This window comes from Oncorhynchus tshawytscha, linkage group LG20, assembly GCF_018296145.1.
Source record: "Oncorhynchus tshawytscha isolate Ot180627B linkage group LG20, Otsh_v2.0, whole genome shotgun sequence".
In the NCBI taxonomy this organism is placed as follows: domain Eukaryota; kingdom Metazoa; phylum Chordata; class Actinopteri; order Salmoniformes; family Salmonidae; genus Oncorhynchus; species Oncorhynchus tshawytscha.
In genome coordinates, this window is record NC_056448.1 from 32,708,313 (window position 1) to 32,730,859 (window position 22,547).

Here is a 22,547-nt window from a genome sequence, read left to right on the forward strand (position 1 = left end):
ACTCTAACACTATCACGCCATTTCTTCCCCTTCATCTCCTACTCTAACACTATCACACCATTTCTTCCCCTTCATCCCCTACTCTAACACTATCACACCATTTCTTCCCTTCATCCCCTACTCTAACACTATCACACCATTTCTTCCCCTTCATCTCCTACTCTAACACTATCACACCATTTCTCCCCTTCATCTCCTACTCTAACACTATCACGCCATTTCTTCCCCTTCATCCCCTACTCTAACACTATCACACCATTTCTTCCCCTTCATCCCCTACTCTAACACTATCACACCATTTCTTCCCCTTCATCTCCTACTCTAACACTATCACACCATTTCTTCCCCTTCATCTCCTACTCTAACACTATCACACCATTTCTACCCCTTCATCTCCTACTCTAACACTATCACACCATTTCTTCCCCTTCATCTCCTACTCTAACACTATCACACCATTTCTTCCCCTTCATCCCCTACTCTAACACTATCACACCATTTCTTCCCCTTCATCTCCTACTCTAACACTATCACACCATTTCTTCCCCTTCATCCCCTACTCTAACACTATCACACCATTTCTTCCCCTTCATCCCCTACTCTAACACTATCACACCATTTCTTCCCCTTCATCTCCTACTCTAACACTATCACACCATTTCTTCCCCTTCATCTCCTACTCTAACACTATCACACCATTTCTTCCCCTTCATCCCCTACTCTAACACTATCACACCATTTCTTCCCCTTCATCTCCTACTCTAACACTATCACACCATTTCTTCCCCTTCATCTCCTACTCTAACACTATCACACCATTTCTTTCCCTTCATTCCAGTCTATTTTCCCATCAAATGCACACTACTGTCGTTTCAAGACTCATTTACCCACTTCCACACTCACACACTTCCACACTCTGAATGCTCTCTTGCCCTCTACTGAAGACTAGACTGAGTGTATTGAGTCCTGTGAGGGCCCAGTCCTCCATGGCGTCTCAGTTATTCCGGCTCCATTTTGTTGGAGTGGTGTGTCCGTAATGAGAGAATGCCTGGCTGGAGCAGACAGTGGCACCACTGACAATGCTCCAATTAGAAAGAGAGACGGAAGATCCACAGTCTTTTCCCAGCCGCTACGAACAGGGAACATAATTGATTGTCAATTAACTGGGAAGCGAGGCATTTGCGTTTGAGGTTCAGCAGTTTCTTTCATTAGGAAAGTGAGTGTGTGTGTCTGTGTGTGTGTCTGTGTGTGTATTATGTTCCCTCCAGCTAGAAAAGGCTACAAAAACACACTAAGTTATAGCCTGTCTGCGTGTTACAAAGTAATAATGTAGTGATACTGACTCAATCTAAAGTCCCCTCAGTACACTGTGTTTCTAGTCTTCTATCTCATACTGCTTCAATCCACTCTGTCCTATGCACTATGTTATCAGTCCTTGTGTAAGTGTGGATGAATGTAACCAAGGTGTTTTCTCTTCATAGGGACCACAAGGAGAACCTGGTCCCAATGGACAGCAAGGGAACCCTGGTGCTCAGGTCAGTGTGATGTTACGATCCTTCTTGGGCAGGTTATGAGATTGTGGCCTTCATTTGGTTGATCATTGTATGGTCACGCCCAATGCCTGCTTTTTACCTGACTGACTTTTTAAAGGCAGATTGAAATGTAGCCTACAGGTTTTGTGCTCTTGTAGGAAGCAGTAACTCCCCATTGCTGACCTATACGTATCTATAACCCGGCTAATAAATCACTAACTAGCAAAGAATATCAGTAAATGTGCACACGCACGGCTCTGTGCTTTGATCTGAACTGATCTGAAAAGCACATTCACTTTCAGGTGATTGAAAGACTGCTCGTGGGCTACCCAGCCAATAGAATTCTACTCTGTTGCACTCTGGCTCTGCCTACGAAAAAATCAGACTCAATCTTGCAAAGTTACATTTGGTTTGGATTGTTGCATTGAAAAGGGGCTGATAGAATGTTGATTCGATCACAGAAAAAATCTATAGTGCACTTGCGTCTCGGCATAACATTTCTTCTGCGTGACTATCCTGGAGCAAGTGTGTGGCCGTGCAGCGTAGAGGGAACATTGGTCATGCCCACTATGACACGTTGATCTTAGTCCATTGGTTGGATTGTCTGTCACTCTTGGACATTCCTGTTTCATCCCCCAATTAATTTATACTGACAATGTCCTTCCTCTCTCTCTTTACAGGGACTTCCAGGTCCTCAGGGAGCCATTGGGTCCCCAGGAGAGAAGGTACGGGCCCTGGCCACTCAAACACATACCTACATGATGTGATGTGAGCAGTGTTGTTGATGTGAGTCTGTTGTCTTTGGTCTATCTCTATCTTCCCCTCACTCCTCAGGGGCCTACTGGAAAATCAGGACTGCCAGGAATTCCAGGTGCTGACGGACCCCCGGTAAGTGTTGTACTAACAAAGAAACACACTCCCGATCATACACACTCCCCACCTTCTCCCAGAGAGTACCTGTGCTATAGGCAGGTGGGCCTTGGAAGATGGCAGGTGGCGGGTGAGAGAGAGAGAGAGAGAATGGAAGAGAGAGAGAGCCTAATGGCTTTGATATGCATGTGAGTGGTATTACCACACTGGTATTACCACACTGGTATTACCACTCTCTCCTTTCATCTCCCTTCTTCTCTCTTCTTCTAGTATCTGCCTCTTAGTCTCCATACACCTCTCTCTCTCCCTCTTCTCTGAAAGCCTGTCATTGGATGGTTAAGCAGCTCTCTTCCCCTCTCTCTCTCCCTCTTCTCTGAAAGCCTGTCATTGGATGGTTATGCAGCTCTCTTCACCCCTCTCTCTCTCCCTCTTCTCTGAAAGCCTGTCATTGGATGGTTATGCAGCTCTCTTCACCCCTCTCTCTCCCTCTTCTCTGAAAGCCTGTCATTGGATGGTTATGCAGCTCTCTTCACCTCTCTCTCTCCCTCTTCTCTGAAAGCCTGTCATTGGATGGTTATGCAGCTCTCCTCACCCCTCTCTCTCTCCCTCTTCTCTGAAAGCCTGTCATTGGATGGTTATGCAGCTCTCTTCACCCCTCTCTCTCCCTCTTCTCTGAAAGCCTGTCATTGGATGGTTATGCAGCTCTCTTCACCTCTCTCTCTCCCTCTTCTCTGAAAGCCTGTCATTGGATGGTTATGCAGCTCTCTTCCCCCTCTCTCTCTCCCTCTTCTCTGAAAGCCTGTCATTGGATGGTTATGCAGCTCTCTTCACCTCTCTCTCTCTCCCTCTTCTCTGAAAGCCTGTCATTGGATGGTTAAGCAGCTCTCTTCACCTCTCTCTCTCTCCTCTTCTCTGAAAGCCTGTCATTGGATGGTTAAGCAGCTCTCTTCACCTCTCTCTCTCCTCTTCTCTGAAAGCCTGTCATTGGATGGTTATGCAGCTCTCTTCCCCTCTCTCTCTCTCCCTCTTCTCTGAAAGCCTGTCATTGGATGGTTATGCAGCTCTCTTCACCTCTCTCTCTCCCTCTTCTCTGAAAGCCTGTCATTGGATGGTTATGCAGCTCTCTTCACCCCTCTCTCTCTCCCTCTTCTCTGAAAGCCTGTCATTGGATGGTTATGCAGCTCTCTTCACCTCTCTCTCTCCCTCTTCTCTGAAAGCCTGTCATTGGATGGTTATGCAGCTCTCTTCCCCCCTCTCTCTCTCCCTCTTCTCTGAAAGCCTGTCATTGGATGGTTATGCAGCTCTCTTCACCCCTCTCTCTCTCTCTCTTCTCTGAAAGCCTGTCATTGGATGGTTATGCAGCTCTCTTCCCCCTCTCTCTCTCCCTCTTCTCTGAAGGCCTGTCATTGGATGGTTATGCAGCTCTCTTCCCCTCTCTCTCTCCCTCTTCTCTGAAAGCCTGTCATTGGATGGTTATGCAGCTCTCCTCACCCCTCTCTCTCTCCCTCTTCTCTGAAAGCCTGTCATTGGATGGTTATGCAGCTCTCTTCCCCCCTCTCTCTCCCTCTTCTCTGAAAGCCTGTCATTGGATGCTTATGCAGCTCTCTTCACCCCTCTCTCTCCCTCTTCTCTGAAAGCCTGTCATTGGATGGTTATGCAGCTCTCTTCACCCCTCTCTCTCTCCCTCTTCTCTGAAAGCCTGTCATTGGATGGTTATGCAGCTCTCTTCACCTCTCTCTCTCCCTCTTCTCTGAAAGCCTGTCATTGGATGGTTATGCAGCTCTCTTCACCTCTCTCTCTCCCTCTTCTCTGAAAGCCTGTCATTGGATGGTTATGCAGCTCTCTTCCCCTCTCTCTCTCCCTCTTCTCTGAAAGCCTGTCATTGGATGGTTATGCAGCTCTCTTCCCCTCTCTCTCTCCTCTTCTCTGAAAGCCTGTCATTGGATGGTTATGCAGCTCTCTTCCCCTCTCTCTCTCCCTCTTCTCTGAAAGCCTGTCATTGGATGGTTATGCAGCTCTCTTCCCCCCTCTCTCTCTCCCTCTTCTCTGAAAGCCTGTCATTGGATGGTTATGCAGCTCTCTTCCCCTCTTTCTCCTGTCGACTATTTTTTGAGTGTCCATCTATCCCTCCATCCATCCATACCTCCCTCTCTTTCTCTCCCCTTTCTGAAACCCTATCAGTGGACATTGCACAGCTCTCTTATCTCAGCGGAGCACAATCAACTTACCTCAATCCTTTTTTACTCGACATTCTAAGTAGTTTGTGTGTATTTGTGTGTGTGTCTGTGTGCGCCTGCGTGTGTGCCTGTTCTTCCAGGAGTATTGAGATGGAAAGCCCTTCTCTTTAAGAGGTTCTACAGTAGACCATAGTGCTTGTATAACGCTGGGCATTAAGGAGAAATCCCAAATGAGATTGAACTCTGAAGGCTTTTATTCCAAATGGCCTTTTTCACTATCCTACATCCTGGGATGGTTTTACAGCTTAATAATCCCTATGTAATAGGGAGAGTGGTGTAGTATTTATGATCTAGTGCTAATTATCCCAGGACCACCATTAATGTTGCTGTTAATAATTCACAGGGTCACCCTGGCAAGGAAGGACCCAACGGAGAGAAAGGACATTTGGTAAGTTTCTCTCTCTTTATGGGTATTATGTTTTTATCAGGATCTGTTTATCAGGATCCTTTTGACTTTGACTTTAGGTCTTGCTCTTTGTTCTCTCTCTCTCACTCTCTCTCTCTGTATCTCTCTCTGTATCTCTCTCTCTCTCTCTCTCTCTCTGTATCTCTCTCTCTCTCTCTGTATCTCTCTCTCTCACTCTCTCTCTCTGTATCTCTCTCTCTGTATCTCTCTCTGTATCGCTCTCTGTATCTCTCTCTCTCACTCTCTCTCTGTATCTCTCTCTCTGTATCTCTCTCTGTATATCTCTCTGTATCTCTCTCTCTCACTCTCTCTCTCTCTGTATCTCTCTCTCTGTATCTCTCTCTGTATCTCTCTCTGTATCTCTCTCTGTATCTCTCTGTATCTCTCTCTGTATCTCTCTCTGTATCTCTCTCTGTCTCTCTCTCTCTCTGTATCTCTCTCTCTCTCTGTATCTCTCTCTGTATCTCTCTCTGTATCTCTCTCTCTCTCTCTCTCTGTATCTCTCTCTCTTCTTCCCTCACTCTTTCTCACTCACTGTATTTCTCTCTCTCCTTCAGACGTATTTGCCGATTTAATTTCTATTAATATAAATGGCTCTCTGTTACAAGCATCTCTCCACGCATTTATCTTCCTCCAGGGTCCCGCAGGCCCCCAAGGCCCAATCGGTTATCCCGGGCCCCGAGGCGTGAAGGTGAGTTTTACGCCCCAGTCTCATCTGCCGACAGGCCTAATTCACTCCTAATACACTTCCTTTCCTGAAAGTCACATGGTATCAGTGTAACTCTCACATTGGTCTGGTCTGTCATTAGGTTAAACAGTCTAATCCTCGGGCCCACTGTCTTTTTTTAAATGCCAATGTAGAACATGGGACTGAAATTGCACTTTGTATGCAGTGAAATGGGTCTAGTTTGCAATTATGATGTTTCATACTGGACCAGACCTATTTTTTCAACAAGTAGGATTTTGGCTGAACAAAACCCATCTGTGACATGCAGATAGATAGTCAATATTATAGTAAATTGTAAACCTGGTTTCCCCTAATTACATTATGTTACCAGAAGTACTTAATTAGGCTAATATATACACACGATGCGTGGCTAAACCAAGACGGAGTAGTTGGAGTCTGTTTATTAAGTGTTGATGTTAATCTATGTAAAGCTCATAACTCAGTTGAGAGGCTCTGGGCTGGTGGGTGTAGCCTCAGCTACTCTCTACGACCCTGGGAGTGATCACACTGCCTCTTGATCCTCACTAATGACTAGCTCATTTAGAGCAGAGAAACATGAAGGCTAGAGGACTCACATCAAATGGCCCTTGCAGAGAGGGGTTAAGGGGCCAAATAATTACACCACCCACTGACTGTTTGTGTCACGCTGGTGCATGATTCTGGTTCATGGCTCTTGGTGTGTGCTCTCTAAAACTCTTCCCCTCTGATAGTCTGTGTTTTAGAGAGAATAGACTCTGTGACTGATGCTGGTTTAATGAAAGTACAGTCAGTGTACCACAGGTCACCATCAATTCTGCTTCTATACTATAGTATTCCACCACAGTATAATAGCTTAGAGCTCCTATAGAGAGATCATATTCACTTTATTTATAGAGCGTGAGATCTGCAAACTTGGTTATCATTCAGCCTTAGTTGAAAGTGTGTTAATATTTTTTAGCTTTCAGCTCCAGTTCAGAGTGTTGATACTAATGAAGCCCCAGTTGGTAGTGTCTGGTTGATGATATATTGTGGTGTGCTCCAGACAGACATGTTCACTAACCTGTCTCTTTCTTTCTCTCTCTTTCTTTCTCTCTCTCTTACTCTCTCTCTCTCTCTGTCTCTCTCTCTCTCTTTGTCTCTCTCTCTCTCTTTGTCTCTTTCTACCAGGGAGCCGACGGTGTACGAGGCCTGAAAGGAGGAAAGGGTGAAAAGGTAAGACATTAGTGTGTGTCTGATCTCTCCCTATTGTCAGTGGTCATATAAAATGTGTCGGCCATATGTGGTGATGATGAAGATAGTGATGACGATGATGTTGATAATACGGATGAAGATGATTGTGATGATGATGATAATATACGTTGTCAACGTTGCCCATAAATATCAGGCTAGCCTACTACTATTTGGGAAAAATAAGATCTAGAGTTTCTATGGCAACATGAACAGCCAAAAGCAATGTTACAGCTGTGTGTTTATGTGTGTGTGTGATGTGTGTATATGTGTTTGTGAATGCCTTTGTGAGGGCGGATATGGCTTTTCACTGCTCTCCAAAATGAATTACCACATTGTCAACACCTTTTCTTTCTCCCCTTCCTTTCTTTCTTTCACTCAGGGAGAAGATGGATTCCCTGGCTTCAAGGGAGATATGGGAATCAAGGGTGACAGGGTGAGACATTTATCTTTTGTTCAAGTTTTTGTCAAATACCGTCAACCATATCTGGACGTACGTCTCAGAACACATTTATATCTAACACAGTATACGGAAATGTATTCCATCATCTCCGAGCTCAATCTGTCAGGGATTTAGTGTGCCTTTGATAGGCTTATGATGAAGGGTACAATAAAACCCAGTTTGACTTTGAAAAATGGGCAAAAGGGTCCTCAGAGAAAAAAACAGTAAGCTATTTGTCATTGGCTGATGATTTTGGCCAGTGCGGAGTTGATCCTAAGTCCTCTGGTCCAATGGGAGGTGACCTTTACTTAAACTGGTCGATGGTATTGATCCCCTACTGTCTGTCTGCCCCCGCCCTTATGGCATGAAGTTATTGTGGAATTATGGGTAATGAGCAAACACTGACTGTTACTGTCTTTGTTGCCAGCTCTGGCAAGTGAGAGTTTCTGTGTTTGTGTGCGTACATGCGTGTGTATATCTTCCTCTCAATCAAACACCCCCTACCTTTCTCTCAATGCTCCTCTTCAAACACCCCCTACCTTTCTCTCAATGCTCCTCTTCAAACACCCTCCACCTTTCTCTCAATGCTCCTCTTCAAACACCCTCCACCTTTCTCTCAATGCCTTTCAAACACCCTCCACCTTTCTCTCAATGCTCCTCTTCAAACACCCTCCACCTTTCTCTCAATGCTCCTCTTCAAACACCCTCCACCTTTCTCTCAATGCTCCTCTTCAAACACCCTCCACCTTTCTCTCAATGCTCCTCTTCAAACACCCTCCACCTTTCTCTCAATGCTCCTCTTCAAACACCCTCCACCTTTCTCTCAATGCTCCTCTTTAAACACCCTCCACCTTTCTCTCAATGCTCCTCTTCAAACACCCTCCACCTTTCTCTCAATGCTCCTCTTCAAACACCCTCCACCTTTCTCTCAATGCTCCTCTTCAAACACCCTCCACCTTTCTCTCAATGCTCCTCTTCAAACACCCTCCACCTTTCTCTCAATTCAAACACCCTCCACCTTTCCTCTTCAAACACCCTCCACCTTTCTCTCAATGCTCCTCTTCAAACACCCTCTACCTTTCTCTCAATGCTCCTCTTCAAACACCCTCCACCTTTCTCTCAATGCTCCTCTTCAAACACCCTCCACCTTTCTCTCAATGCTCCTCTTTAAACACCCTCCACCTTTCTCTCAATGCTCCTCTTTAAACACCCTCCACCTTTCTCTCAATGCTCCTCTTCAAACACCCTCCACCTTTCTCTCAATGCTCCTCTTTAAACACCCTCCACCTTTCTCTCAATGCTCCTCTTTAAACACCCTCCACCTTTCTCTCAATGCTCCTCTTCAAACACCCTCCACCTTTCTCTCAATGCTCCTCTTCAAACACCCTCCACCTTTCTCTCAATGCTCCTCTTCAAACACCCTCTACCTTTCTCTCAATGCTCCTCTTCAAACACCCCTACCTTTCTCTCAATGCTCCTCTTCAAACACCCTCTACCTTTCTCTCAATGCTCCTCTTCAAACACCCTCCACCTTTCTCTCAATGCTCCTCTTCAAACACCCTCCACCTTTCTCTCAATGCTCCTCTTCAAACACCCTCCACCTTTCTCTCAATGCTCCTCTTCAAACACCCTCTACCTTTCTCTCAATGCTCCTCTTCAAACACCCTCTACCTTTCTCTCAATGCTCCTCTTCAAACACCCTCTACCTTTCTCTCAATGCTCCTCTTCAAACACCCTCCACCTTTCTCTCAATGCTCCTCTTCAAACACCCTCCACCTTTCTCTCAATGCTCCTCTTCAAACACCCTCCACCTTTCTCTCAATGCTCCTCTTCAAACACCCTCCACCTTTCTCTCAATGCCCCTCTTCAAACACCCTCCACCTTTCTCTCAATGCTCCTCTTCAAACACCCTCCACCTTTCTCTCAATGCTCCTCTTCAAACACCCTCCACCTTTCTCTCAATGCCCCTCTTCAAACACCCTCCACCTTTCTCTCAATGCTCCTCTTCAAACACCCCTCCACCTTTCTCTCAATGCTCCTCTTCAAACACCCTCCACCTTTCTCTCAATGCTCCTCTTCAAACACCCTCTACCTTTCTCTCAATGCTCCTCTTCAAACACCCTCCACCTTTCTCTCAATGCTCCTCTTCAAACACCCTCCACCTTTCTCTCAATGCTCCTCTTCAAACACCCTCCACCTTTCTCTCAATGCTCCTCTTCAAACACCCTCCACCTTTCTCTCAATGCTCCTCTTCAAACACCCTCCACCTTTCTCTCAATGCTCCTCTTCAAACACCCTCCACCTTTCTCTCAATGCCCCTCTTCAAACACCCTCCACCTTTCTCTCAATGCTCCTCTTCAAACACCCTCTACCTTTCTCTCAATGCTCCTCTTCAAACACCCTCCACCTTTCTCTCAATGCTCCTCTTCAAACACCCTCCACCTTTCTCTCAATGCTCCTCTTCAAACACCCTCCACCTTTCTCTCAATGCTCCTCTTCAAACACCCTCCACCTTTCTCTCAATGCTCCTCTTCAAACACCCTCCACCTTTCTCTCAATGCTCCTCTTCAAACACCCCTCTACCTTTCTCTCAATGCTCCTCTTCAAACACCCTCTACCTTTCTCTCAATGCTCCTCTTCAAACACCCTCCACCTTTCTCTCAATGCTCCTCTTCAAACACCCTCCACCTTTCTCTCAATGCTCCTCTTCAAACACCCTCCACCTTTCTCTCAATGCTCCTCTTCAAACACCCTCCACCTTTCTCTCAATGCTCCTCTTCAAACACCCCCCACCTTTCTCTCAATGCTCCTCTTCAAACACCCTCCACCTTTCTCTCAATGCTCCTCTTCAAACACCCTCCACCTTTCTCTCAATGCTCCTCTTCAAACACCCTCCACCTTTCTCTCAATGCTCCTCTTCAAACACCCTCCACCTTTCTCTCAATGCTCCTCTTCAAACACCCTCTACCTTTCTCTCAATGCTCCTCTTCAAACACCCTCTACCTTTCTCTCAATGCTCCTCTTCAAACACCCTCTACCTTTCTCTCAATGCTCCTCTTCAAACACCCTCCACCTTTCTCTCAATGCTCCTCTTCAAACACCCTCCACCTTTCTCTCAATGCTCCTCTTCAAACACCCTCCACCTTTCTCTCAATGCTCCTCTTCAAACACCCTCCACCTTTCTCTCAATGCCCCTCTTCAAACACCCTCCACCTTTCTCTCAATGCTCCTCTTCAAACACCCTCCACCTTTCTCTCAATGCTCCTCTTCAAACACCCTCCACCTTTCTCTCAATGCCCCTCTTCAAACACCCTCCACCTTTCTCTCAATGCTCCTCTTCAAACACCCCCCACCTTTCTCTCAATGCTCCTCTTCAAACACCCTCCACCTTTCTCTCAATGCTCCTCTTCAAACACCCTCTACCTTTCTCTCAATGCTCCTCTTCAAACACCCTCCACCTTTCTCTCAATGCTCCTCTTCAAACACCCTCCACCTTTCTCTCAATGCTCCTCTTCAAACACCCTCCACCTTTCTCTCAATGCTCCTCTTTCTCTCAATGCTCCTCTTCAAACACCCTCCACCTTTCTCTCAATGCTCCTCTTCAAACACCCTCCACCTTTCTCTCAATGCTCCTCTTCAAACACCCTCCACCTTTCTCTCAATGCCCCTCTTCAAACACCCTCCACCTTTCTCTCAATGCTCCTCTTCAAACACCCTCTACCTTTCTCTCAATGCTCCTCTTCAAACACCCTCCACCTTTCTCTCAATGCTCCTCTTCAAACACCCTCCACCTTTCTCTCAATGCTCCTCTTCAAACACCCTCCACCTTTCTCTCAATGCTCCTCTTCAAACACCCTCCACCTTTCTCTCAATGCTCCTCTTCAAACACCCTCCACCTTTCTCTCAATGCTCCTCTTCAAACACCCCTACCTTTCTCTCAATGCTCCTCTTCAAACACCCTCTACCTTTCTCTCAATGCTCCTCTTCAAACACCCTCCACCTTTCTCTCAATGCTCCTCTTCAAACACCCTCCACCTTTCTCTCAATGCTCCTCTTCAAACACCCTCCACCTTTCTCTCAATGCTCCTCTTCAAACACCCTCCACCTTTCTCTCAATGCTCCTCTTCAAACACCCCTACCTTTCTCTCAATGCTCCTCTTCAAACACCCTCCACCTTTCTCTCAATGCTCCTCTTCAAACACCCTCCACCTTTCTCTCAATGCTCCTCTTCAAACACCCTCCACCTTTCTCTCAATGCTCCTCTTCAAACACCCTCCACCTTTCTCTCAATGCTCCTCTTCAAACACCCCCTACCTTTCTCTCAATGCTCCTCTTCAAACACCCCCTACCTTTCTCTCAATGCTCCTCTTCAAACACCCCTACCTTTCTCTCAATGCTCCTCTTCAAACACCCCCTACCTTTCTCTCAATGCTCCTCTTCAAACACCCTCCACCTTTCTCTCAATGCTCCTCTTCAAACACCCTCCACCTTTCTCTCAATGCTCCTCTTCAAACACCCTCCACCTTTCTCTCAATGCTCCTCTTCAAACACCCTCCACCTTTCTCTCAATGCTCCTCTTCAAACACCCTCCACCTTTCTCTCAATGCTCCTCTTCAAACACCCTCCACCTTTCTCTCAATGCTCCTCTTCAAACACCCCCTACCTTTCTCTCAATGCTCCTCTTCAAACACCCTCCACCTTTCTCTCAATGCTCCTCTTCAAACACCCTCCACCTTTCTCTCAATGCTCCTCTTCAAACACCCCCTACTTTTCTCTCAATGCCACTCTTCAAACACCCTCCACCTTTCTCTCAATGCTCCTCTTCAAACACCCTCCACCTTTCTCTCAATGCTCCTCTTCAAACACCCTCCACCTTTCTCTCAATGCTCCTCTTCAAACACCCCCTACCTTTCTCTCAATGCCCCTCTTCAAACACCCTCCACCTTTCTCTCAATGCTCCTCTTCAAACACCCTCCACCTTTCTCTCAATGCTCCTCTTCAAACACCCCCTACCTTTCTCTCAATGCTCCTCTTCAAACACCCCTACCTTTCTCTCAATGCCCCTCTTCAAACACCCTCCACCTTTCTCTCAATGCTCCTCTTCAAACACCCTCTACCTTTCTCTCAATGCTCCTCTTCAAACACCCTCCACCTTTCTCTCAATGCTCCTCTTCAAACACCCTCCACCTTTCTCTCAATGCTCCTCTTCAAACACCCCCTACCTTTCTCTCAATGCTCCTCTTCAAACACCCCCTACCTTTCTCTCAATGCTCCTCTTCAAACACCCCCTACCTTTCTCTCAATGCTCCTCTTCAAACACCCCCTACCTTTCTCTCAATGCTCCTCTTCAAACACCCCCTACCTTTCTCTCAATGCTCCTCTTTAAACACCCCCTACCTTTCTCTCAATGCTCCTCTTTAAACACCCCTACCTTTCTCTCAATGCTCCTCTTCAAACACCCCCTACCTTTCTCTCAATGCTCCTCTTCAAACACCCTCCACCTTTCTCTCAATGCTCCTCTTCAAACACCCCCTACCTTTCTCTCAATGCTCCTCTTCAAACACCCTCCACCTTTCTCTCAATGCTCCTCTTCAAACACCCTCCACCTTTCTCTCAATGCTCCTCTTCAAACACCCTCCACCTTTCTCTCAATGCCCCTCTTCAAACACCCTCCACCTTTCTCTCAATGCTCCTCTTCAAACACCCTCTACCTTTCTCTCAATGCTCCTCTTCAAACACCCTCCACCTTTCTCTCAATGCCCCTCTTCAAACACCCTCCACCTTTCTCTCAATGCTCCTCTTCAAACACCCTCCACCTTTCTCTCAATGCTCCTCTTCAAACACCCTCCACCTTTCTCTCAATGCTCCTCTTCAAACACCCTCTACCTTTCTCTCAATGCTCCTCTTCAAACACCCTCCACCTTTCTCTCAATGCTCCTCTTCAAACACCCTCCACCTTTCTCTCAATGCTCCTCTTCAAACACCCTCCACCTTTCTCTCAATGCCCCTCTTCAAACACCCTCCACCTTTCTCTCAATGCTCCTCTTCAAACACCCTCCACCTTTCTCTCAATGCTCCTCTTCAAACACCCTCCACCTTTCTCTCAATGCTCCTCTTCAAACACCCTCCACCTTTCTCTCAATGCTCCTCTTCAAACACCCTCCACCTTTCTCTCAATGCTCCTCTTCAAACACCCTCTACCTTTCTCTCAATGCTCCTCTTCAAACACCCTCCACCTTTCTCTCAATGCTCCTCTTCAAACACCCTCCACCTTTCTCTCAATGCTCCTCTTCAAACACCCCTACCTTTCTCTCAATGCTCCTCTTCAAACACCCTCCACCTTTCTCTCAATGCTCCTCTTCAAACACCCTCCACCTTTCTCTCAATGCTCCTCTTCAAACACCCTCCACCTTTCTCTCAATGCTCCTCTTCAAACACCCTCCACCTTTCTCTCAATGCTCCTCTTCAAACACCCTCCACCTTTCTCTCAATGCTCCTCTTCAAACACCCTCCACCTTTCTCTCAATGCTCCTCTTCAAACACCCTCCACCTTTCTCTCAATGCTCCTCTTTAAACACCCTCCACCTTTCTCTCAATGCTCCTCTTCAAACACCCTCCACCTTTCTCTCAATGCTCCTCTTCAAACACCCTCTACCTTTCTCTCAATGCTCCTCTTCAAACACCCTCCACCTTTCTCTCAATGCTCCTCTTCAAACACCCTCTACCTTTCTCTCAATGCTCCTCTTCAAACACCCTCCACCTTTCTCTCAATGCTCCTCTTCAAACACCCTCCACCTTTCTCTCAATGCTCCTCTTCAAACACCCTCCACCTTTCTCTCAATGCTCCTCTTCAAACACCCTCCACCTTTCTCTCAATGCTCCTCTTCAAACACCCTCCACCTTTCTCTCAATGCTCCTCTTCAAACACCCTCCACCTTTCTCTCAATGCTCCTCTTCAAACACCCTCCACCTTTCTCTCAATGCTCCTCTTCAAACACCCTCCACCTTTCTCTCAATGCTCCTCTTCAAACACCCTCCACCTTTCTCTCAATGCTCCTCTTCAAACACCCCCTACCTTTCTCTCAATGCTCCTCTTCAAACACCCTCCACCTTTCTCTCAATGCTCCTCTTCAAACACCCTCCACCTTTCTCTCAATGCTCCTCTTCAAACACCCTCCACCTTTCTCTCAATGCTCCTCTTTAAACACCCTCCACCTTTCTCTCAATGCTCCTCTTCAAACACCCTCCACCTTTCTCTCAATGCTCCTCTTCAAACACCCTCCACCTTTCTCTCAATGCTCCTCTTCAAACACCCTCCACCTTTCTCTCAATGCTCCTCTTCAAACACCCCCTACCTTTCTCTCAATGCTCCTCTTCAAACACCCTCCACCTTTCTCTCAATGCTCCTCTTCAAACACCCCCTACCTTTCTCTCAATGCTCCTCTTCAAACACCCTCCACCTTTCTCTCAATGCTCCTCTTCAAACACCCTCCACCTTTCTCTCAATGCTCCTCTTCAAACACCCTCCACCTTTCTCTCAATGCTCCTCTTCAAACACCCCTACCTTTCTCTCAATGCTCCTCTTCAAACACCCTCCACCTTTCTCTCAATGCTCCTCTTCAAACACCCTCCACCTTTCTCTCAATGCTCCTCTTCAAACACCCTCCACCTTTCTCTCAATGCTCCTCTTCAAACACCCTCCACCTTTCTCTCAATGCTCCTCTTCAAACACCCTCTACCTTTCTCTCAATGCCCCTCTTCAAACACCCTCTACCTTTCTCTCAATGCCCCTCTTCAAACACCCTCTACCTTTCTCTCAATGCCCCTCTTCAAACACCCTCCACCTTTCTCTCAATGCTCCTCTTCAAACACCCTCTACCTTTCTCTCAATGCTCCTCTTCAAACACCCTCCACCTTTCTCTCAATGCTCCTCTTCAAACACCCTCTACCTTTCTCTCAATGCCCCTCTTCAAACACCCTCTACCTTTCTCTCAATGCCCCTCTTCAAACACCCTCTACCTTTCTCTCAATGCCCCTCTTCAAACACCCTCCACCTTTCTCTCAATGCCCCTCTTCAAACACCCTCCACCTTTCTCTCAATGCCCCTCTTCAAACACCCTCTACCTTTCTCTCAATGCCCCTCTTCAAACACCCTCCACCTTTCTCTCAATGCCCCTCTTCAAACACCCTCTACCTTTCTCTCAATGCCCCTCTTCAAACACCCTCCACCTTTCTCTCAATGCCCCTCTTCAAACACCCTCCACCTTTCTCTCAATGCTCCTCTTCAAACACCCTCCACCTTTCTCTCAATGCTCCTCTTCAAACACCCTCCACCTTTCTCTCAATGCTCCTCTTCAAACACCCTCCACCTTTCTCTCAATGCTCCTCTTCAAACACCCTCCACCTTTCTCTCAATGCTCCTCTTCAAACACCCTCCACCTTTCTCTCAATGCTCCTCTTCAAACACCCTCCACCTTTCTCTCAATGCTCCTCTTCAAACACCCTCTACCTTTCTCTCAATGCTCCTCTTCAAACACCCTCCACCTTTCTCTCAATGCTCCTCTTCAAACACCCTCCACCTTTCTCTCAATGCCCCTCTTCAAACACCCTCCACCTTTCTCTCAATGCTCCTCTTCAAACACCCTCCACCTTTCTCTCAATGCCCCTCTTCAAACACCCTCCACCTTTCTCTCAATGCTCCTCTTCAAACACCCTCCACCTTTCTCTCAATGCTCCTCTTCAAACACCCTCCACCTTTCTCTCAATGCTCCTCTTCAAACACCCTCCACCTTTCTCTCAATGCTCCTCTTCAAACACCCTCTACCTTTCTCTCAATGCTCCTCTTCAAACACCCTCCACCTTTCTCTCAATGCTCCTCTTCAAACACCCCCTACCTTTCTCTCAATGCTCCTCTTCAAACACCCTCCACCTTTCTCTCAATGCTCCTCTTCAAACACCCTCCACCTTTCTCTCAATGCTCCTCTTCAAACACCCTCCACCTTTCTCTCAATGCTCCTCTTCAAACACCCTCCACCTTTCTCTCAATGCTCCTCTTCAAACACCCTCCACCTTTCTCTCAATGCCCCTCTTCAAACACCCTCCACCTTTCTCTCAATGCTCCTCTTCAAACACCCTCTACCTTTCTCTCAATGCTCCTCTTCAAACACCCTCTACCTTTCTCTCAATGCCCCTCTTCAAACACCCTCTACCTTTCTCTCAATGCTCCTCTTCAAACACCCTCTACCTTTCTCTCAATGCCCCTCTTCAAACACCCTCTACCTTTCTCTCAATGCTCCTCTTCAAACACCCTCTACCTTTCTCTCAATGCTCCTCTTCAAACACCCTCCACCTTTCTCTCAATGCTCCTCTTCAAACACCCTCTACCTTTCTCTCAATGCTCCTCTTCAAACACCCTCCACCTTTCTCTCAATGCCCCTCTTCAAACACCCTCCACCTTTCTCTCAATGCTCCTCTTTAAACACCCTCTACCTTTCTCTCAATGCTCCTCTTCAAACACCCTCCACCTTTCTCTCAATGCTCCTCTTCAAACACCCTCCACCTTTCTCTCAATGCTCCTCTTCAAACACCCTCCACCTTTCTCTCAATGCTCCTCTTTAAACACCCTCCACCTTTCTCTCAATGCTCCTCTTCAAACACCCTCCACCTTTCTCTCAATGCTCCTCTTCAAACACCCTCTACCTTTCTCTCAATGCTCCTCTTCAAACACCCTCTACCTTTCTCTCAATGCCCCTCTTCAAACACCCTCTACCTTTCTCTCAATGCTCCTCTTCAAACACCCTCTACCTTTCTCTCAATGCCCCTCTTCAAACACCCTCTACCTTTCTCTCAATGCTCCTCTTCAAACACCCTCTACCTTTCTCTCAATGCTCCTCTTCAAACACCCTCCACCTTTCTCTCAATGCTCCTCTTCAAACACCCTCTACCTTTCTCTCAATGCTCCTCTTCAAACACCCTCCACCTTTCTCTCAATGCCCCTCTTCAAACACCCTCCACCTTTCTCTCAATGCTCCTCTTTAAACACCCTCTACCTTTCTCTCAATGCTCCTCTTCAAACACCCTCCACCTTTCTCTCAATGCTCCTCTTCAAACACCCTCCACCTTTCTCTCAATGCTCCTCTTCAAACACCCTCCACCTTTCTCTCAATGCTCCTCTTTAAACACCCTCCACCTTTCTCTCAATGCTCCTCTTCAAACACCCTCCACCTTTCTCTCAATGCTCCTCTTCAAACACCCTCCACCTTTCTCTCAATGCTCCTCTTCAAACACCCTCCACCTTTCTCTCAATGCTCCTCTTCAAACACCCTCCACCTTTCTCTCAATGCTCCTCTTTAAACACCCTCCACCTTTCTCTCAATGCTCCTCTTCAAACACCCCCTACCTTTCTCTCAATGCTCCTCTTCAAACACCCTCCACCTTTCTCTCAATGCTCCTCTTCAAACACCCTCCACCTTTCTCTCAATGCTCCTCTTTAAACACCCTCCACCTTTCTCTCAATGCTCCTCTTCAAACACCCCTACCTTTCTCTCAATGCTCCTCTTCAAACACCCTCCACCTTTCTCTCAATGCTCCTCTTTAAACACCCTCCACCTTTCTCTCAATGCTCCTCTTCAAACACCCCTACCTTTCTCTCAATGCTCCTCTTCAAACACCCTCCACCTTTCTCTCAATGCTCCTCTTCAAACACCCTCCACCTTTCTCTCAATGCTCCTCTTCAAACACCCTCCACCTTTCTCTCAATGCTCCTCTTCAAACACCCTCCACCTTTCTCTCAATGCTCCTCTTCAAACACCCTCCACCTTTCTCTCAATGCTCCTCTTCAAACACCCTCCACCTTTCTCTCAATGCCCCTCTTCAAACACCCTCCACCTTTCTCTCAATGCCCCTCTTCAAACACCCTCCACCTTTCTCTCAATGCTCCTCTTCAAACACCCTCCACCTTTCTCTCAATGCCCCTCTTCAAACACCCTCCACTTTTCTCTCAATGCCACTCTTCAAACACCCCCTACCTTTCTCTCAATGCTCCTCTTCAAACACCCTCCACCTTTCTCTCAATGCTCCTCTTCAAACACCCTCCACCTTTCTCTCAATGCCCCTCTTCAAACACCCCTACCTTTCTCTCAATGCTCCTCTTCAAACACCCTCCACCTTTCTCTCAATGCTCCTCTTCAAACACCCCCTACCTTTCTCTCAATGCTCCTCTTCAAACACCCTCCACCTTTCTCTCAATGCTCCTCTTCAAACACCCCTACCTTTCTCTCAATGCCCCTCTTCAAACACCCCTACCTTTCTCTCAATGCTCCTCTTCAAACACCCTCCACCTTTCTCTCAATGCTCCTCTTCAAACACCCTCCACCTTTCTCTCAATGCTCCTCTTCAAACACCCTCCACCTTTCTCTCAATGCTCCTCTTCAAACACCCTCCACCTTTCTCTCAATGCTCCTCTTCAAACACCCTCCACCTTTCTCTCAATGCTCCTCTTCAAACACCCTCCACCTTTCTCTCAATGCTCCTCTTCAAACACCCTCCACCTTTCTCTCAATGCTCCTCTTCAAACACCCTCCACCTTTCTCTCAATGCTCCTCTTCAAACACCCTCCACCTTTCTCTCAATGCTCCTCTTTAAACACCCTCCACCTTTCTCTCAATGCCCCTCTTCAAACACCCTCCACCTTTCTCTCAATGCTCCTCTTCAAACACCCTCCACCTTTCTCTCAATGCCCCTCTTCAAACACCCTCCACCTTTCTCTCAATGCCCCTCTTCAAACACCCTCCACCTTTCTCTCAATGCCCCTCTTTAAACACCCTCCACCTTTCTCTCAATGCTCCTCTTCAAACACCCTCCACCTTTCTCTCAATGCTCCTCTTCAAACACCCTCCACCTTTCTCTCAATGCCCCTCTTCAAACACCCTCCACCTTTCTCTCAATGCTCCTCTTCAAACACCCTCCACCTTTCTCTCAATGCTCCTCTTCAAACACCCTCCACCTTTCTCTCAATGCTCCTCTTCAAACACCCTCCACCTTTCTCTCAATGCCCCTCTTCAAACACCCCCTACCTTTCTCTCAATGCCCCTCTTCAAACACCCCCTACCTTTCTCTCAATGCTCCTCTTCAAACACCCCCTACCTTTCTCTCAATGCCCCTCTTCAAACACCCCCTACCTTTCTCTCAATGCCCCTCTTCAAACACCCCCTACCTTTCTCTCAATGCTCCTCTTCAAACACCCTCCACCTTTCTCTCAATGCTCCTCTTCAAACACCCTCCACCTTTCTCTCAATGCTCCTCTTCAAACACCCTCCACCTTTCTCTCAATGCTCCTCTTCAAACACCCTCCACCTTTCTCTCAATGCTCCTCTTCAAACACCCTCCACCTTTCTCTCAATGCCCCTCTTCAAACACCCTCCACCTTTCTCTCAATGCTCCTCTTCAAACACCCTCCACCTTTCTCTCAATGCCCCTCTTCAAACACCCTCTACCTTTCTCTCAATGCCCCTCTTCAAACACCCCCTACCTTTCTCTCAATGCCCCTCTTCAAACACCCCCTACCTTTCTCTCAATGCCCCTCTTCAAACACCCCTACCTTTCTCTCAATGCCCCTCTTCAAACACCCCCTACCTTTCTCTCAATGCCCCTCTTCAAACACCCCCTACCTTTCTCTCAATGCCCCTCTTCAAACACCCCCTACCTTTCTCTCAATGCCCCTCTTCAAACACCCCCTACCTTTCTCTCAATGCCCCTCTTCAAACACCCCCTACCTTTCTCTCAATGCTCCTCTTCAAACACCCCCTACCTTTCTCTCAATGCTCCTCTTCAAACACCCCTACCTTTCTCTCAATGCTCCTCTTCAAACACCCCTACCTTTCTCTCAATGCTCCTCTTCAAACACCCCCTACCTTTCTCTCAATGCTCCTCTTCAAACACCCTCTACCTTTCTCTCAATGCTCCTCTTCAAACACCCCCTACCTTTCTCTCAATGCTCCTCTTCAAACACCCCCTACCTTTCTCTCAATGCTCCTCTTCAAACACCCCTACCTTTCTCTCAATGCTCCTCTTCAAACACCCTCCACCTTTCTCTCAATGCTCCTCTTCAAACACCCCCTACCTTTCTCTCAATGCCCCTCTTCAAACACCCCCTACCTTTCTCTCAATGCCCCTCTTCAAACACCCTCCACCTTTCTCTCAATGCCCCTCTTCAAACACCCTCCACCTTTCTCTCAATGCCCCTCTTCAAACACCCCCTACCTTTCTCTCAATGCCCCTCTTCAAACACCCCCTACCTTTCTCTCAATGCCCCTCTTCAAACACCCCTACCTTTCTCTCAATGCTCCTCTTCAAACACCCCTACCTTTCTCTCAATGCCCCTCTTCAAACACCCCCTACCTTTCTCTCAATGCCCCTCTTCAAACACCCCCTACCTTTCTCTCAATGCCCCTCTTCAAACACCCCCTACCTTTCTCTCAATGCTCCTCTTCAAACACCCCCTACCTTTCTCTCAATGCCCCTCTTCAAACACCCCCTACCTTTCTCTCAATGCTCCTCTTCAAACACCCCCTACCTTTCTCTCAATGCCCCTCTTCAAACACCCTCCACCTTTCTCTCAATGCTCCTCTTCAAACACCCCCTACCTTTCTCTCAATGCCACTCTTCAAACACCCCTACCTTTCTCTCAATGCCACTCTTCAAACACCCCCTACCTTTCTCTCAATGCCACTCTTCAAACACCCTCCACTTTTCTCTCAATGCCACTCTTCAAACACCCCCTACCTTTCTCTCAATGCCACTCTTCAAACACCCTCCACTTTTCTCTCAATGCCACTCTTCAAACACCCTCCACCTTTCTCTCAATGCTCCTCTTCAAACACCCCCTACCTTTCTCTCAATGCTCCTCTTCAAACACCCTCTACCTTTCTCTCAATGCCACTCTTCAAACACCCTCCACCTTTCTCTCAATGCTCCTCTTCAAACACCCCCTACCTTTCTCTCAATGCTCCTCTTTAAACACCCTCCACCTTTCTCTCAATGCTCCTCTTCAAACACCCTCCACCTTTCTCTCAATGCTCCTCTTCAAACACCCCCTACCTTTCTCTCAATGCTCCTCTTTAAACACCCTCCACCTTTCTCTCAATGCCCCTCTTCAAACACCCCCTACCTTTCTCTCAATGCTCCTCTTCAAACACCCTCTACCTTTCTCTCAATGCTCCTCTTCAAACACCCCCTACTTTTCTCTCAATGCCACTCTTCAAACACCCTCCACCTTTCTCTCAATGCCCCTCTTCAAACACCCCCTACCTTTCTCTCAATGCTCCTCTTCAAACACCCTCTACCTTTCTCTCAATGCTCCTCTTCAAACACCCCCTACTTTTCTCTCAATGCCACTCTTCAAACACCCTCTACCTTTCTCTCAATGCTCCTCTTCAAACACCCTCTACCTCTATCAGGACAGAAAACTGTCAGGTAAACCCAGAAATAGAATCTCTGTCCAAACTAACTGCGACAGTCAGAGATTAACTTTAGACTGTTCAAGTCACCTTAAAACCCCTTCAACAGGAGTAGCTCTGACCCTAACTTCAAACACAACACCCTCAATCCTGACCAGGCCCTCATTAGAGGAGGGAGAGTGAGAGAGAGTGAGAGAGAGTGAGAGAGAGTGCGAGAGAGTGCGAGAGAGTGCGAGAGAGTGAGAGAGAGTGCGAGAGAGAGAGAGAGAGAGAGAGAGAGAGAGAGTGAGAGAGAGAGAGAGAGAGAGAGAGAGAGAGAGAGAGAGAGATAGAGAGAGAGAGAGAGAGAGAGATAGAGAGAGTGCGAGAGAGTGAGAGAGAGTGCGAGAGAGAGAGAGAGAGAGAGAGAGAGAGAGAGTGAGAGAGAGAGAGAGAGAGAGAGAGAGAGAGAGAGAGAGAGAGAGAGAGAGAGAGAGAGAGAGAGAGAGAGAGAGAGAGAGAGAGAGAGAGAGAGAGAGAGAGAGAGAGAGAGAGAGAGAGAGAGAGAGAGATAGGAGAAAATCCATGAGGAGCTTAAACCACTTCAAAATGGAGAGAGAGAAAAAGACAAGAGGCTTCAGTCTGTCTTCCTCTGGAGATGTAGCAGCATCTGATGAAAGAGAGGAGATATG

At 47.3% G+C, this 22,547-nt stretch overlaps 1 protein-coding gene across 2 annotated transcripts in view; it reads left to right on the top strand.

The window, feature by feature from the left end:
- Positions 1-22,547, top strand: part of col5a1 (procollagen, type V, alpha 1) — a 159,449-nt gene that overhangs the window by 91,104 nt on the left and 45,798 nt on the right. For both annotated transcript variants that reach the window (XM_042302499.1, XM_042302500.1), the window contains exons 22-28: positions 1,482-1,535; positions 2,213-2,257; positions 2,367-2,420; positions 4,983-5,027; positions 5,683-5,736; positions 6,919-6,963; positions 7,361-7,414. In XM_042302499.1, coding sequence (XP_042158433.1) covers positions 1,482-1,535; positions 2,213-2,257; positions 2,367-2,420; positions 4,983-5,027; positions 5,683-5,736; positions 6,919-6,963; positions 7,361-7,414 — 351 coding nt within the window. The remainder of the gene's footprint in view (positions 1-1,481; positions 1,536-2,212; positions 2,258-2,366; positions 2,421-4,982; positions 5,028-5,682; positions 5,737-6,918; positions 6,964-7,360; positions 7,415-22,547) is intronic.